The sequence below is a fragment of the Magallana gigas genome, chromosome 1 (genome assembly GCF_963853765.1).
Source record: "Magallana gigas chromosome 1, xbMagGiga1.1, whole genome shotgun sequence".
Taxonomy (NCBI): domain Eukaryota; kingdom Metazoa; phylum Mollusca; class Bivalvia; order Ostreida; family Ostreidae; genus Magallana; species Magallana gigas.
This window is the reverse complement of record NC_088853.1, coordinates 18,190,138-18,209,256: the sequence shown is the minus strand read 5'-3', so window position 1 is coordinate 18,209,256 and position 19,119 is coordinate 18,190,138. Positions and strand designations below refer to the sequence as shown.

Here is a 19,119-nt window from a genome sequence, read left to right as displayed (position 1 = left end):
TCAAATTAAACGCATCATATGTGTCAAATAAATGCATACATATAGTTGCATTGTTAGGAAATATATAATACTGAATGACTAGCTATTAATCAGAAATTTAAATTCTAATACTTAGGTATTTATAATGAATTTTTGAAATATTGTAGGATTTCCAAATGTGCTAGGTTGTGTGGATGGCACTTTCATCAGGATTCAAACACCCTCTGAAAATGAGCCGGATTATGTCAATAGAAAGGGATACCACTCCCTAAATGTCATGGTAAATGTTAATTTTGGTTCTAGGCATTAAATTTAAAATGATTATATATTGATGAAAATACAAGACCACTAACAAGTGACATATATATCTATTTTGATGATAAGTGTATTGATCTCACTTTTTGTTTTGAACAACATATATGACAAAACAGGTGCTAATTAAATTATATAATTCCAATCCACAGGACAAGGCTAAATATAGGCTGTGTTGGCTACCTTATCATATTCAATAACTTATACTGAATAAAATATTGTTTAGAAATGGAATAAAAACAAATCAGTATTTGATTTTGTTTTCAGATGACATGTGACACCAATTTTTTGGTAACCAACTGTGTGGCAAAATGGCCAGGATCTTGTCATGACTCAAGGGTCTTCAGAGAGAGTACTTTATGCCATCAGTTTGAAAATGGTAGGTGCCTAAACATAAATTATGGGGGAGGGGTTATAATATTTTGACCCATTCAACAGCTAGTCTATCTTTAATTTCAGTAAAACACTCAATGTCAGCTAGTCCTCATGCATTTCTTTTTTGTCAAATTGCTGGACAGCTTTCAGAAATCTTTGTAGTCATTCAAAATTAAATACAAATGTATATACATGTAAAACTATATGTGCTTAATTAAAGGAAGTTTTGATGTGCATGATGACCAAAATGACTTAATTACATAACTAACATGCAGCAGAGAGATATATTATATATATATAATTAACTTCCTCACAAGTCACAACATAATCATTCTTGGATTTGAATGATGAAATTGTGGCATGATGAATAAAAAACTTAAACCAAGCATGCAGTACATGTTTTATGAAATTTTGGTTAGTTTAATTTGATATTTAAATAATTTCAGGTCAGCATGATGGATTACTCCTGGGCGACTCCGGATATCCCTGCAGGACATACCTGATGACCCCATTCAACACCACCAACGATATGAGGTATCGGGAGAGGTACAACACAGCCTTGTGCCGTACCCGCGTACTCATAGAGCAAACATACGGAATTCTCAAGAGGAGGTTCCCCTGTTTAGCAGTTGGGTTGCGGACAGACCCAGGTAGAGCATGTCAGTATGTTGTCGCTTGTGTGGTTTTGCATAATGTCGGCATCCTGCGACAGGACATTGTAACTCTCAGTCTAGATGACCTGACAATAGCTGGACCAGACATCCAGGAGATTGGAGACCCAGCGAACAACAACGGCTTTGGTTACCGTGAATTCATTGCTAGGCAATGTTTTGATCATTAATCTAACTACCAGTATTTCTGACTAAACATTTATCAGTGACAAAATAAATATAATTAATTAGGCTTATTTTCATTTATTAGTTTATTCCGAATTGAAAGATCTCCACTCTCTCTATCCATGCACTCCTCTCTCTTTATACCCTTTCTCTATCTTCTCATTCTCTTAAATTTCTTTATACTTTTCCTCTTTATCTATAATACTATCTCTATCTACTCTTCTCTCTCAGACACACACACTCTCTCTCTCTCTCCTCTTTATCTACTCTTTTTCTCTCTCCAACTCTCTCTCTCTTAACACTAGCTCTTTCTATATCTATTCCTCATTCTCCTAAATTTCTTTATACTTTTTCTCTTTATCTATTATACTCTCTGTTTACTCTATTTACTCTTCTCACTCTTGGATTTCTCTCTCTCTCTCTCTCTCTCTCTCTCATTTCCATAACAATATAAATAAATCACCCATCTTCCTGTTTTTCTGTAATGTGAAAGCTGTAGAAATTAATTACTATCAGATCAATCATTGTGGTCATCCTCTAGCTGACTTTTACTGATGTTGTAAATTAATTGTCACTTATGAGTTGTACTTGTCTTTTATATACATGTACATTATAACTTTCAATATCTTCATTTTTAATTTAATAATTAGTACTTTGTAATTTGATTCCATAAAAAAAAGAAAATAAGACAATTAACTGATAACAACGCTTGTAATTTATTGTATTAACATTATGTCATTTAAATTTCATTTGAAAGCAAATGTAATGAAATGTAACATTGAATAATTTACTTATACATGTATTAGTTCACAGTAAAAAATATATATATATATATACACACAATGTATATCTTATAATAACAAATTAGTTAAATAATTGTATTAATCTGTTGAATTGTGGAATTATTATACATGTCCTTAATAATCAATGAAGTTTAATCAAATTCAATCAGTTTTGTTTGTTATTAAGTTCATTTCTTCTCACAGGAAAAAACTTCTTATTGTATGAACAATTACAAAAGTGTACATATAAGATTAAGAACTAATTTGACTGTTTATGGAAATCTTGTCTTATTTTCAAACTAAAGTGAATTAATTTACCCAAATTACATATACCGTAAGCTTTTTTACATTTTCAGCATTAAAAATCTGCAAAAGTTTACACATAAAAGGTTTATCCTAGTAACAAGGCTTAATGTATTTTTGCGATTGACACATATATAAGATATATTAGAACTAGATATCATTGAGATGGTGGCCATCTCAAAGGGCCCTGCTTTTAGAAGTATGAGCCTGATGGGGCGAAGGGGAAAGAAGGTACATGTATGCTCCGGACAAGAAATGTAGGATGGACAGATGGATGGATGGAAGGATAGATGGATGGATGGACAAACGAACTGATCACTTATATAGGGCATCCGCTGAGCGGGGGCCTAATACAATGCAATTCACATTCAACAGAATAGAATATAGAAAATGCTTTCTAATTTGTCTATCAAACAAATATGGTAAATTTCAAGATATAATCGAACATCAGTGAGAGAAGAAAGTTTTTTTTAACAGTGTCTCTCTGAGAGAGAGAGAGAGAGAGAGAGAGAGAGAGAGAGAGAGAGAGAGAGAGAGAGAGAGAGAGAGAATAAATGCCCCCAACAGCATCTGGCCCTGCACATATATTTTTAACTAAAAAATAGGAAAATATCAGTAAGTCAATCACCATAAACTAAGGAACTGCATGAATCTTGAAGATTAAGTATCACTGGTATATAGGTAAATTAAATATACATGTAATTAAATTCAAAACAAAAAGTCCATAGCTCAAAGGAGAATTAAGTCAAATTGAACAGCTGAAAGTTTGATAAACAAAATGCTAAGCTGTGGGGACATGAATATAAGTTGTTAATTACAATATGATTAAATTACCCTTAAAAATTAGATTTCATTTAAGAAATCTAAATCAAAAAATGGGTCTCTCTCTTTGATCTTCAACATAAGGTAATGTTTCTGGAGAAGAACTAGTTGCTGCTGATCTTTGATCAATTTTCTTCTCTCTCTGATGTTCTGAAGTTCTTCATGCAGCAGCGTTTCTGCTGTAATTTTCTGTGATGAAGGCGTCGGTCTAGTTGGTAGAGAGGGCAGAGTGGATGCTGACGATGGCCCAGGTTGCTGATTCACTGAGCTGGTAGGATGCTGTGTAGGACACTCTATGCCGGGTGTCAGTTGTGGTGTCAGACAAAGTAAACTAGCTGGCTCTAAAAAACATAAAACATATGATACTGAGTTATCCTTTAATTTAGCTTTTTGGATTTGTACATTCTTTCCATAAATTTCAACCACTATTTGTCATAATCATGATATATTTGTGTGTGTGTGTGTTTCCTAAGGATCCTTGATTGGTGTATAAACAAATTAAACATAGTTATGAATCTGATGCATGTATCATCAATTATATATATTTACCACTAATTGCAGTGTCTATTCCACATGGAAGGCCACATAAACTTGGTCTGCCTTCCAAGTTATCCAACAAAAGTTGTTCACTTAGGTTGGGAGAGGAGGGCTTCTTCCCACCCCCAGTCCTTGGATGCAAGATGGCGCTTCTCTTTTCTTTTGCTGCAATTATATAAGTTCATCAAAATTGATGCAATTTAATTATTTAAAACAATATAAAACAAACCTACCTAAGTTATGTTTGGATTATTGGATATAATTTAATCATTATTTTGTGTAAGCAATACTGTGGTTTCATTAATGTTCGTGGTTTTCAATTTTTTTGGATTTTTTGAAAACCACAGTTTCAAGGATACGTAATATCCTGGCCAATGATCCTATCAACACAAAATGTTATACTCTGTCCCAAGATATTCTGGATTTACATTTGGCTTAATTGCTTGATATTTATAAATACCTCAGGATTCAAACGATGTTCATTCAAAAGTATGAAAAATTTCCAAGATTTCTCAGTCAAAACGCCCCTGTTAGCTTATCAGGTTTCAATACAATGCTAAAAAATGTGATGTCTACGGAGATTTTGTATTGCAGCAAGCCCGGATGATAATGTTGAAAAATTGCGCTATGTATTCCGAGTGTATTCCGAATGGCGAAAATATGTAAACATTCCCCATTATAAATCTCCGTAAGGAATCTGTTTTTGTTCCTGTGAATTTTTCCGAGTGAAAGATGATAATGTGTCAATGATATTATCTTGGAAAATATCCCTTTCAATTATTTCAATTGCACTTCTTTCACAGGTATGGGGTGCGTCTTTTAACCCCAAGGAACCCCAAGGAAACCCCAAGGATACCCTAAGGAACCCCAATGATAGAAATTAATAACTATTAATACCCAAGGGGTCTCATTGGAGTTCACGGGTCACCTCTTAGTACCCCAAGGACACCCCAAGGAAACCCTAGGATACCCCTACGAACCCCAATGATAGAAATTATTAACCACTGAAAATCCAGGGGTCTCATTCAAGTCCAAGGCTCACCCCAAGGTACCCCCAATGATAGAAATTAATAACTATTAATACCGAAGGGATCTCACTGGAATCCAAGGGTCACCTCCAAGTATCCCAAGGATACCCCTAGGAACCCCAAGGATACTCATAAGAACCCCAATAATAGAAATTAGTAACAAGTGATACCCCAGGAATCTCATTGATATCAAGGGTCACCTCAAGGAACCTCAAGGATACCACAATGATAAAAATTTATAACTATTGATACCCAAGGATACTCATTGGAGTCTACGGGTCAACTATTGGTACCCCAAGGATACCTGTAGGAAGTTAGGAACCCCAAGGTACCCAAATGATAGAATCTAATAACCACCCCAATGGTTTTACTGTAAAACATATTTCTGATTAATACCGAATGACTCAATGGAATATCATAAAAACATCTATGGGTAACCTTATTTTTAAAAATACTTTATTTTTCAGCTTGTTACCATAGCAACGGTTTTCAATTTTTATTTTTGAATTCTGAATTGAAAAACCATGATAGTGTGTACCAAAAAACAGAGATTTACAATTATTATTCATATTTAAAGATAAAATCATATTCTGAAATTTCTCTTTAGTTACCATGGAAACACTTTTAAAAGATGTGTTTCCCCATAAGTGTTTTACTTGAAAAATGACAATTTTGTTCAATAATTTATTCATTCCTAAAAGCCCCAGGTTATGTACATTACTTACAATAATATCTCTAATAAGCATTAAAATGTCATTTTTATATCTTTATGCTCTGTTACCATGACAACAGGACCACATAGCAACAAATAAATGTTGTTAGGCTTTATTACTTATTAAAATCTATCAAATATTAAAGTACGAAGATAATCGGTGACTATGTGTGGCCACCGAATTTTGATTCTTGAATAGAATTGATCTTAATATCAAAATTGATTATGTAAATTGACCTTTTTAACTGATCAATGATTAAAAATTGTTCATCTTGACAACACTATTAACAATGCTTGTGCAAGTTGTGTATACACATCAGGTATAAACCATCTTATAATTCAAACTGTTTTGAAGCAATATAGAGAATAGATGAATTCATCTTCCTAAGTCAAGGGTTTCCGATCCCTCCACTACTCGGAGTATGCCAGAAGCACTTGACATAGGGAGATGAAAAGAATTAGGCGATGAAAGGAAGATATGATGGAGCAATGCAAGTTTTGAGGGATATTCTACTTTGAGTTCATTTGCAGCATGTATACTAAGTTTATCTGACTTAAGGTACTTCACTACACCTTCAAATAGTTTCTCAAATCAGCAGAAAATTACTTGATTATGATAGAGAGCATGACGGATAAGAAATATTAATGTCAAATAGGTGAAAAAATGTGCGATTTTGGATAAAAACGATATTTTAAAAAATTTCTTTTGGTAAACATGAACTAAAGCCACAGGCGGATTCGAACTCATGATCTGCGGTTCACAAGCCTGATACTTTAACCACTAAGCTATGACAATATACATCTGAATGGATTGATACAAAATTTAAAAAACATTATATCGCCATCTTGTGACTATAGTGTCTTTAAAGTATAACTTGTTAAGTCATAGACATGTAGGCCATTGATTGATAATTGATGATATCAAACAATTTTATTAATACTCTCTCTCTCTCTCTCTCTCTCTCTCTCCCCCTCTCTCTCTCTCTTCCTCTCTCTTACTTAAAATCCTTAAAAAGGGGTTTTTTTTTATAAGACAATAAAAAAATTTAAATAAAATTACAAGGAGAAAGAATAATAAAAAGTATATACCAGCCTGGTTGTATTTGAGGTACATTAAACTTATGATGTGCATAAAAATCAAAGGAAAAGAGGATCCAAAAACTTGGAAAATATGTTTCAAGAAATGCTGTTTAAAAAACTGAACTTTATTTATTTTACAACGATTAATAAGCAAGTTTTACAACTTATATTAATATCTCTCGTTGGCACGGATGTTAGCGCGAGGGGTCATTGGTGTGGGAAGAAGCCGGAGTACCCGGAGAGAACACATGTGTCCAAGCGGGCGACCGCTATACCCTATCACATACAACCACTGTCGATCACTGGGATCGAACCCAGGTTGCAGCGGTGAAAAGCGTGTGCAAGCAGTGCTGTTTACTGTGTATATAGGTAAAATCTCAGCCCTTAGTCTAACTTGCGAAAAAATACCCCCCCCCCCCCACTACATAGTAGAACTTTACATACTAAACTAAAAATTAGGATTAAAAAAAACCACATTGATTTATATCAACCATTTTAAGATTTTTAAAGCTTAAACAGATATCATCAGTAAATAACTTGTGTAAAAAGACCCAGAGCTAGTTGTTCCTTTTTCCTAAAAGGAGTCATTCAAATAATCAATGCACCTTGTTTTAGTTTATCAATTTAGGTAATACTAGGTACATGTAAATACCATACAATTGGAGTGTTGTTCGAGTACATTAGAGTATATTTAAGGTTCTTTTGGTTAACAGTTTTTTGAGAATGTCATTTTTTTCATGTGTGTTTATCAAATACTGGAAACCAATTAACTTTTACTTGCGGGCAAGAATTTTTCAAGAGGTCCCGGGAACCTCATCCTCACAAATATTTCTTGCTAAGAATCAGTCCTTGCCCTATAGGTGTAAGAACAACGCAGTTGTAGATTAGGGTTGATCGCAAAATTAAGTCACCATAGATGAGTTTATCTTAGGTTATTTGGGAAATAAAGTCGTCACTAATAGGCATTGAAAAACAATGCATATAAAGCATATGATGTATTATGGTCTCCAATTGAACCAAATTACACAGAGTATTAATGGTATACACTAAGTGCCCTGGTGTATCAAAGGTCATAAATGTATGGATGTATCATTGGAGTTCCAAAGGGTTCCTTGGGATACCTAGTGATGACCTATCAAGTGTTTTAAATTTGTATTATTAGGGTATCCTTTTCTATGGTGTATTAAGATTTATAAGTCTGTTTTATTAGGGTATATTTTACAGTTTCTTGGGATTTCCGTGGGGTTCCCTAGGCTTTTTAGAGGTAAGTCTGGGATACCAATGAGTCCCCTGGGGGTTCCATTAGGTTCTATGGGGTATCAACTTTTATGAATCTGTATCAAAAGGGTATCATTTAAGTTCCATGGGGTATCCATGGGGTTCCGTGGGATACCATATGGTGTTTGGGATATCAAAAAGACCCCAAGGTGTATCAAGAGATATAAAATTGTGTTATTAGGGTATCCTTAGGGTTCCTTGGGATATCCAAAGTTATAAAATTTAAATTACTGGTGTACTGGTATCCTTGGAGTTCATTGAAGTATCTGTAGGATGTGTAAGGGATAACAATGAGTCCCAAGGGGTATCAAGAATTTTAAATTTGTATTATTAGGGTATCCTTGGGGTAATTTTGGGGTTCCTTGAGATATCTTTGGGGTTCTATGGTGTATCAAGAATTATGATTCTGTATTATTGGGGTATTCGTGGAGTTCCTTGGGATATCCCTGTGGTTCTTACAGGTGTGTCTGGAAAGTCAATGAGTCCCCAGGGGTATCAAGAGTTTTAATTTTGTATTATTAGGGTATCCTTTGGGTTCTATGGTGTATCAGAAGTTATAAATCTGTATTATTAGGATATCCTTGGAGTTCCTTGGATATCCATGGGATTCCCTGGGGTTCTTAGAGGTGGGTCTTGGATACTAATGAGTCCCCAGGGGTACCAAGAGTTTAATTTTTTTATCATTAGGGTATCCTTGAGGTTCCTTTGGGTTCTATGGTGTATCAAGAGTTATAAATCTGTATTATTTCGGCATCTTTGGGGTTCCTTGGGGTATCCATGGGGTATCCTTGGGGTGTCGAGGGGTGACCCTTGCACTCTAATGAGACCCCCTAGGGTATTAATAGTAATTAAATTCTATAATTGGGGTTCCTTGGGGTATCCTTGGGGTTCCTTGGGGTTTCCTTGGGGTTCCTTGGGGTTCCTTGGGGTTAAAAGACGTGCCGCAGGTATGTGTATTTTTAATAAAAATCGTCCAAATGTGCTGCATAAATATCTTGGGACAGACTATAGTTGAAATTGAACTTCAATGAACATTTAATTTCGTGGATCAATTTAACTTAACAACGAAATCCACGAAAAATTGGTATTCAATGAATATTGATGAAACCCCAGTATACTGTATAAATAATGTAAATAAAACTTTCAATTAAATTTAGCAAGATATACTAGTATTTTACCTTTCTGCTTGATGTTCTGATACTTTTTTTTAATTTCTGCTACAGTTCTTTGAGAATTTACATTTCCGCTAAGAAAAAAGAGCAATGAATTTATCTAACAATTATACACATATTTTACTGCAATTTAATGAAGAAAATATATTTATGCAAATCAAATCAATCTATTTCCCCAAATTAGGGGCCCTAATTTAATTTATTCATTCTTTATTCACATTTGGTTTAATAAATTAATTTATATTCTTTATGTATGTATAAAAAATATACATGTCAAATTACAAACAAATCTTAAATAATTTATCACAATAATGAGAAACTATAATATTTGAAATACAAATTATGGCAAAGTATGTTGTAAAGAAAATTTTATTTTATAAATCTTAATTTTAAAATCCTTGAAAAAAATATCGTTTTGGGTTGCAAATCTTCTAATTGAAGTGTTACAGCTATATACTTATGCATATATCAATTTATATATGAATGATCATAGTTAACTGAATTCTTGAATACCACCCTCACGTAAAGTATGTCCCAAGTTATTGTTTCCATTACTTTTTGGTGATTTTTGATAAAAATACACATACCCGTGAAAGAAGTAAAGTTGAAATAAATGAAACGAAAATTATCCAAGATATCTTCATTGACAAATAATCCCTTTTTACTCATAAAAGTTTACAAGAACAAAAACAAATTTCGATTTATAATGGGAAATGTTTTCATCTTCTTTCTCTTCAGAAGTTCTCGGGACACCTCGCACAATTTTTCAACTTTATTTTCCAGGTTTATAATGGCTGATGAAATGCAACATCACCGTAGACTTCCTATTTTGAGATGTGTATTGGAACCTGAAGCGGTAGAAGGGGCGTTTCAAAACAGATAATCTGGACTTTATTTATATAAGTGTATTTATTCATATTCGCTATTTGAGCACAAAGGTATTTATTATAATCGAAATATCAAGCGAAAAGTGGTGGAAGCAAAAACTCGGGACAGAGTATAGTCACTATTATAAAGCACTAGGCTAATCACTTAATAGTCGTGTAAACAACATCTTATACAGATTTTACCGCGCTTGTATTTTGTATTGTTGTAGTTTCAATTTTAAATACTTTTATTAGAATCCTTCGAGAAAAGAATGTTTGATAATGGAGTTATAAAATGTAAAATACAAACTATTATTTACGGAAGAAAAATAACATCAAGATTAGCTTAATTTTGACAGTTTTTCCTTTATCTTCGTACCGAGTTCAACCTAAGTAACACGGATCAATTTTATGCTAATTCATTGTTTTTGTTTTGTTTTTGTTGTTTTGTTTGTAAATCAAATTAACAAATCTTGAAATGAGAGATACCATGGAGTTTGAGTTATCTGTTTTATATTTAGATAAATAACTGAAAAAGATATTAATGGTAACTTTACAACAAATCTTTATGAAAAACGCGACGACTTCAATGATTCTATCATCAGCTCTTCTTACTTCTATAGCCATATATCTACAGCACCTGCATTTGGAGTTTTGTCTCACGGTTGATTCGATACGCAAGGACATGATCTACGTTTGATCAATTTCTAAAACGAGGCAAGCTACCTCAAAAGCAAATTAATTAACCAAGACCAGAAACAGTCTCGATTAAACTCATCAGTTCTTAGGTTATGTGGTCGATACATCGGTCATCTCAGCAAATACAATCGTTCGCTTGGTCAAATGCTAACTGACGTTTTTCATACTTTTTGTTAGAGTATTATTATTTACCTATTCGTCCGTTTTTTACCGATTACGACAAAGATCGCACGGTTGGAGTGTCAGGTCAGCAGATGCTGCTCACTTCTCCGTGGCACCGGATCTTCTGTATTTTTATATTGATTTTTTTAAAACGTTAACATTAAACTATTTAAAAAAAAAAAAAAAGGTTGGGACGATAAGTATGGACCGAAATGCCTATGGGCTGAAAGGTATGGACCTTATCGAAAGGGGGCGCTATTGTTTGTCTACAATGTGAAGGTCACATCTTAGTTGAGGAAGTCGACTCACTCACTGTCGAGAGAATTCTTACCTGCGATGGCATGGAACTTCCTTTTCACGTTTAATGCCTCCTGACCGGTCGGAAAGCGGATGAATCTTCCGACAGCATTGGCGATGGCCGAGGCAACTCTCCGGATACATCGTCCAGCCGTGGCCTTTGACACATGCACGGCATCTCCAAGGAGCTGGTGGAAAGCCCCAGTCGCCACAAACCTCAGGAACACCAAAAGTTGAAGCATTGGTGGGAGAGCCATGGACCTCCTCGTTCCATGACTCACCGTATCGGCAATCATATCACAGATATATATTATAGTGGGCCGACGAAAACGATACCTCTCAAAGAGTTCGTCGTCTGTCCGTAATTCTAATGGATTGAGACGGTCTCGAAACATACGCGGACGAGGGAGCCGCCTTCTCTGATCATTTCTTCTTAAAAATCCAACAAGTGCCGCCATTTTGAAGTTACTTAGTAACAATCTTTATTATACTTAAGTCTGCCTAATAGCAGTCTTAAGATTTAAGACAATATTTAAGACTTAACCCTAAGTCATTTTTTTGTGATCCACTTTAAGAACAATCTTAAAATTTAAGTGCAAATTTATTGACTTAAGTCTGACTTAAGATTTAAGACAGTTTCATGATCCCGGAGCATGAAACTGTCTTAAATTTAAGTTAGAATTTTGTCTTAAATCTAAGATTTAGACTTAGTTAAGATTGCTTACTTAAGTGGATCACAAAATGAGCTAAGAAAAAACTTAGCTAAGATTTGTCTTAGCTTAGACGTCATAGTAACGCACGCGATTTTTCGACCGAATTGTTAAAAGTGGAACTCTTCTTCGTTTGAAGATTCCTATCGTCTGCATCGTAAACATTATCATGGATAGCATAAGCATTAGCGATAACGAGAAAGCAAAACGACAGCGGAAGATGAACTGGGACCCCAAGGAGGAGGTAGTTTTAGTGGAGGAGGTGTCCAAGCGAGAACAGTTGTTGTTCGGGAAGCTGGACGGGCCAGGGAGAACCACGGTCGACAAGGGAAACGCCTGGAAGGAGGTCATGGATTTATTGAATGCGTAAGTTTTTTTTTCTTCATGCCTATCGAAATATGTTAGATAAGTTATAAAGTAATAAAATCATATTTATAAGATGCTTCAAACAAATATTAGTATAGTTTCTTACTGGATAACATGACAGTCATACAGACGTGTTTACACTCTTTCACTTTTACAAAGGGAAATAACTTCAATAGCAAGTCCACAAAGGGAAAAACCTAGACTATAAATAGAAATACATGTATTTACATGACCAAACTCATATAATTTTATAACTCGTCAATTTTCATGCCATTCATATATAACCTAAACTAAAATTACATAGACATTTTTTTTATAATGTTCTGTAAACGACAACTTTATTTCACAGCCTTTTTTGTAAAAAAGTCATGAAATTTTACGTAAAACTTTAAATTAAGAATCTCATGAGAAATTGTAAGTGCTTTTCACGAACGCATCCGCAGCTGGTTTCACTTAAAATTTCACTTACGAGCATCCTTTCCTTAGCGATGATCTCGATTGACTTAATAATTCTAAGAGGAGAAACATATGAAAAACACAAAAATTCTCATACACAGGACGGAAAACTGAAAATATAAAGAATTAACTGGTACATAGTGATTACACTAATAATTATATAATCAATGTGGTGTAGTAGAAATCAAAAACATGACGTCCCAACTACAATGTGTGGTTGATGGAATTTTTGTAAACATGAGCAAAAACTTCAGTTTTCACTTATGTTAGAAATGAATCGTAGGAGTTAGTTTACAGTATTTCATTTCAGCATTTATCTATGTCGGTTTAATCATAATTCTGACTTCCGCTATGTTGCTGGCATTTCTTATGGTCGGATACCATCCAATTTTCCGGGGGCCAGGGTCCGTTAAGGAAGGCGTTAAGACAGTCATTGAACCACCATCCTCCATTAAACAAAGCGACGCAGTGAACATCTTTCCACTGATTGTTGTCTCGGTCCACGGTACTGAACGACGTACCGTACAGATTGGCGCTAGAGTAGCCAGTGTTGATCATACTGTCACCTGAAATCAAAAATAAGTTTTGTAATCTGTAAACTTTTATGAGCGATTTGCAACTAAAAGAAAAACCCAATGAACTGGGCATGTTTACCTAGTATTCCGTTCAAATATTAGAGTACTGGATGGCCTTCGCCATTTTACACAATATTGATTGATGGATTTTCTTTAAAAAGCAGGACTTTGTACAAAGATATTATGGTACGATTTTTTGGAACAAATCTATCAAATTTTAAAGTGAATCTTATAAATCATTTATTGGCAATTTAGCTTTATATTAAAAGTGAATAATATCTAACATTAATAAAACGATTATGAACCGATTTATCAAGAAATATTTACGATAACGTGAATTACGCTGTATCTCAAAGTAGGCATTACGACAAAACAGAATATTCACAATATATTGATTGATTTAGATCAATATTGCTTGTAAACAGAAAATAAATGCACGCAATAGCAAACGTTGTCGAAACTCTTTAGGGTCTGTAGTAAAAGCAAAAAAAAATAAAATACATTTTTGATTTGCTTTTGAATCAAAGTAAGTAGTTTGCGTCTAATTTGAATTAAAATTGCAAATTACGAAAGATGTGTACACTATACATTTAACAAAAGAAAAAAAACCCAAACCGAAGTAAGTAGTTTGAAAAGGTAATTTTAATTACGTACCTAGATTTCTGGTGTTTGGTACCGCCAGGTGGAGTTGGAAGTTTGTAGATTTGTTACCAATGGAAACGTGTTCGTATTTCTGGTGAAAAATGCTTCCAATGTTCAATTCGGAAATCACACACATGGCATGCGGCTGTCGATTTGTTAGATGATGAATAACGTCGTTTCCTATTTGTAATATGAAGAAAAAACCTATTTTCATTTCCGACATAGTCATTACGAAACAAAATAATTAATCTACTGACTTATTCTAAACGTTGTTTATATAACGTTAATTCTTTTTATGAAAAAAAAAATCATTGATCATTGACCATTAATTCATACTTTTTAAAAATAGAAATAGAAAAGGTATGTGACAAAGTTGTTTATTTACTTTATGTACATTTTCAACAGATAACAAAAAGTTAACCTCATTAATTAAACTACAAAAGGCTTTTGATTGTTGCATCTTTTAAATAAATCATTAGATAATTCATCATCTATTGAAAATCAACTAAAAGCTTTTGCTTCATCTCTTCACAGTTATCTGAAACCCATGTCAAATATTACCTACAGATCGAAGAGAGGTGCAGTAACTAGTCAACCCTTTAATTTTTCCCACGATTATATTACGCAGTATCAAATTTTTATACTTTCGCGTGCAGAAAAGTTCGTGAATAAAAAATCAATTGCGTGCGTTGAATATCTAATTAGGATGGGGAATTAAGAATAATGAACGCAAACGTCCATTGTGTTGGACCAAAGTAAGTGAGCGGTTTGAATACGACCACAAACATGCAGAAAAAATATGTTATTTACGCTGGTGGTTTTCTATGGTCTAACAATACGCCTGGGTATCAAAAAAGCGAATGCATTTTTTAACACACTAATGTTTTCAGTTTTTAAAACGCGTGAGTTTAGGCTTACCGAGAAACTAGCATCCCCCCAACCTCCCGCATAAATAACCACTTTTACTGACGTGTAATAATTGTATGTACTCGTTGACATATACTAGTATCAAACTGAGCCATATATTGATTGACGTTTAATTTTTATCCATTGACAAAAATTGATTAACAAAATTCTATTGGGTAATATTACTAACCAATCCAGTAAGCATTTGCGGGAACGCGAAAGCCGTTCTTGAATTCCGTCCAAGTTTTGTCAAATTCCATGGTACCACTTAAGCGGCGCTGAATGGTCTGTAGGAAATAAAGATATCATAATACACAACTGAATCAATATAATGTTTGCTCTGAATGGTAATCATTTATTAATTGAATTTAAAAAAAATAAACAATGACTCTTCTTTATCTGCAATGAGCAGTAAAAGCAATAATTTTATCGATTTTCTTTTCAAAGTATCAGCAACAGATTACAGGTTTGAAAATTATAAAAAAAAGTCGACATAGATAGGTAGATAGATATATAGATAGATAGATAGATAGATAGATAGACAGATAGATAGATAGATAGGTAGATAGATAGAAGATTTAAAACAACATGGTCATTGGCGCTTTGCTTCTGGGTTAAGAAACAAAGAAGGATTTTGATATTTGCGAAATTGTATGTTTAAGGTGTAACATCCCTCTGCTATTAATTTTACCATATATTTTTAAAAAAAATTCATATTCATTTTCATCAAAGTCAATATCAATAGATTCAAAAGAAAAAAGTAAAAGTGATGAAGCGCTGCTAGATTTTCAAAAAATGATAAATAAATGTGTCTAAGCATGATATGAAGAAAACTAAACATATTGATTAGAAAAAGCAAAATTTCATCATCGCAGCATAAAGTTAAAATATCAATTGTATCTGAAAATAATATATAGTTATATACATTTCCAATTTATTTTACAAAACATAATGAAGCGCTGCTTTTTAGTTCAGAATTGCACTTTGTTGTTCAGGTTTGTAACAAAAACTGCTTCGCTCAGCAAGAGTTATCTTTCTTTGTCAGAGACTATTGAAGGTTTTACATACATGTTCTACATACAGTACATACTTAAATGACACAATTTCTAATTTTTTTAAAAAAATGTTTTCGTTTTTAAATTTGTATAAGATATTAGTAAGAGGATCAATATATTTTAGAAATGCTACAAATGTAAACCATAACATTTTATTAAAACAAAAACGGATATCAAATAAATGATCTTCTAGTAATTGATATGTTCTCAATGCAGCACTGTTAAGGTTTACTTTGTGGTCGCGCCTAAGTTTAGAACATAATAGTACATACTCTTGAGACTTGAATTTATACGGATAGTGTGTAATTTGAATTCTGCTAAGATTTAATGAAATAATTGATTATTACACCTGTTTTGTGCATATATATGGTTATCTGGTTACATATTACGTCCCCCTAACAAAAGAAATATTCCCGAGGGAGATTTCATTCGCCAAGTGACTGGTGTGAGAAATTACCCTGCAAACACCTGTAGGTCAGATGAACTTCCTGGTGACACACCGGTCAGAACATCTATGTCAAGATGTCGAATGAAGTGACCAATTTCCTATACCAGCTTGGGACACAATTATAATATGTCAAAAAATATGTATACTTCACACATGACTGTATATAATTTTTTGGCATTTCAAGCAAAAAGTCAATAAAAATCAATATACTTTTAACAACAATAATAATCAATACAAAAAAAATCAAAGTCAAATATGTCCAAAGTTCCATACACGTAACATATAATGTTCATAATTAAATGTTCATTCAAGCAAAAGCGTCGCTAGAATTATAATGAAATACATAAGCATATAAAGGTTACACAGTCCATCGTACATAAAGGTTACACTTAAGTTATTGGTTCTCTCACTAGCATCCATTTCGAATAATCGGAACGATAAATAAGAAAACGTTGCGTAATTCGGAGTTGATGAGTTCCATTTGCAGTTCACAGCTCACCACATAGTATTTCAAATATAACATTTCATATTTATATCAAAAACAATTTACATTATTCACACTTTGGAACATATTGAATACACCATTTTTATTAGCACATCAACGGCACTTCCTGCGCGGATGGAGAGTTCGCTCCTCGCAGAACATCGACTGCGTTCCTCTATTTCAACGAATTTTCTGCAAGGTATTCTCGTGCCAAGTCCGGGCCTGTCCATAGCGTTCATGCCGCAGACATTCGGAGTTCCTATTCTCTCCGGTCAACCGGTATGCTAATTCTTCGGTTATTGGTTCCATAGCGTGAGCGTCTGCAAGTGATCGTCGTGGCTTTCCATGTCGGCGAGGTTTCTTTGAGGTTGTAGCGTTCTCTACTAGTGATGTCATTTCAATAGTCTCTTGGGAATTTCGTTGATCAGGATTCTCACCAGACAAAACTTTTATGTCAGAGTTTTTCTCATCCCTTCACCACACCATTTTCGACAACCTGACCAGCAACCACGGCACATATATCCTAACTTTTAGATAGTTTTACGTTTTATAATACAAATTCCAAAAATAATCATTATTGCCAAAATTAAAAATACATAAAACCAAAGAATTCCCACACTTGTTGATGATTCCATAGGTTGTAGTTCATTGTTTACTGGCAATTACGCCATTAGTGTGTCCATAGGGTAAACTTTAATATCTTTTAATTCATCAGGAATCTTAGTGTGTTATATCCCTGGAAATTTGCTGTTAAGAGGATCCAAAAGTGTGTATGTATGCTATCGGAAAAAAAGAAACGGTGCATTATTTAATATATGAAAAAAAAAAATTAAAAATTACAATAAACACATTTTATTTTTGTGATTGGCTTCGGCCGTTCACTATTGTGTCCATATGAGGCATCCTGCAAATGCTTCCACGTGCGCACACATTCCGCTTGCATAAGTAGTTCTTATAAAAACTTGAAGATTGTTTTAGTATTTATATAAACATTTACTCGGTTTTATTTCAATTTTATTTACCTTAAGAGATGCAAACATACATAAAATAAAGTTCGACCTGTTAATTCAAGAATGCACATTTTGTCTCACGCGTAAGAATTTCAATCGAAAGGTTCATTCAGTTATGCAGGTGACCTCGATGAACTGACCTCAATCATAAGAAGATGCTCTATGAACTGACCTCGATCTATTGATGTTGCATAATAGTAGCTAGGAAGACGGCATGATTTATAAACAAGGTTACGTTATAATGCGGCCTCAATAGCAAGTTATATGATGGCATTCAATGTTTTTCAGTTGCATTAAATTATTTAAATACAACTCTTTCTTTGTATACGTGTTAATGCTCTTTTAGAGCCCTACTCAGTATTCTGAAGAAGATATGTTAACATTTAATAACTACGTTAAAAATATTAAAGTAGACAAGGAGTTTACGAACGGCTTTCCCCAAATGTATTTCAAAATTAAATTTGTTGACGGTTTATAATGATGAAATTATGGTGTACAGATTCAAAATATTCTATATTTTTTAAAAATACAATACTTTTTAAATTATTTTACATAAAACTAATCATGTTGATTGCTTCTTGCTATCAATATATCATTATTGACGATCATTCCTTTAAAAGGAATACTTGTTTGTAATACTGTTTACACATGTATTCGTAACAACATCTCATAACACATTAATGTTAATGTCGAATAACGTCAACTTCAGCACACTTGAAAGTCAATGTTATTTGAAATTGATAACGCGTGTGTCCACCAATTGCGTTCACGCATGCTTGACAGCGACGCCTCATTGATGCCACTAAAGTGTTCAGAAATGCTTGAGGGATGTTGTTCCAGATGTTGGTTAAAGCCTGGCCTAAATCAGACAATGTCACTGTCTGATTTGGTAAACGACGTAAACGTCTTTCGATTTCATCCCAGACGTGCTCGATCGGCGACAAATCAGGGGAAACAGCTCCCTCATTGATGCCACTAAAGTGTTCAGAAATGCTTGAGGGATGTTGTTCCAGATGTTGGTTAAAGCCTGGCCTAAATCAGACAATGTCACTGTCTGATTTGGTAAACGACGTAAACGTCTTTCGATTTCATCCCAGACGTGCTCGATCGGCGACAAATCGGGGGAAACAGCTCGCCAAGGCAAGACACCGAATGTCTGTTGAACAAACAAGTCCCTGACTACATGTGCAACTTGCGGCCTTGCTTTGTCTTGCTGCAGAGTGATGT

The 19,119-nt window shown here is 33.9% G+C and overlaps 2 protein-coding genes and 1 long non-coding RNA gene across 3 annotated transcripts; 1 reads left to right on the top strand and 2 right to left on the bottom strand.

Moving 5' to 3' along the window:
* Positions 1–139: 139 nt before the first annotated feature.
* On the top strand, positions 140–2,228 carry LOC136275685 (putative nuclease HARBI1; the record flags this gene model as incomplete). The annotated part of the gene is made up of 3 exons (XM_066085393.1): positions 140–259; positions 559–670; positions 1,113–2,228. Coding segments are annotated over 3 exons (627 nt in total), but the record flags the coding sequence as incomplete, so codon positions are not given.
* Positions 2,229–2,396: 168 nt separating this feature from the next.
* On the bottom strand, positions 2,397–9,338 carry LOC136275441 (uncharacterized). Its single transcript, XR_010714002.1, has 3 exons — positions 9,223–9,338; positions 3,959–4,111; positions 2,397–3,750 (listed from the first exon to the last, which is right to left on the bottom strand). It is a non-coding gene; the product is annotated as an uncharacterized lncRNA (long non-coding RNA).
* A 1,910-nt stretch (positions 9,339–11,248) lies between these two features.
* LOC136275683 (putative nuclease HARBI1) lies at positions 11,249–11,698 on the bottom strand. Its single transcript, XM_066085392.1, has one exon. It carries the CDS (start codon positions 11,696–11,698, stop codon positions 11,249–11,251), a length of 450 nt encoding a protein of 149 aa, XP_065941464.1.
* Positions 11,699–19,119: the final 7,421 nt, after the last annotated feature.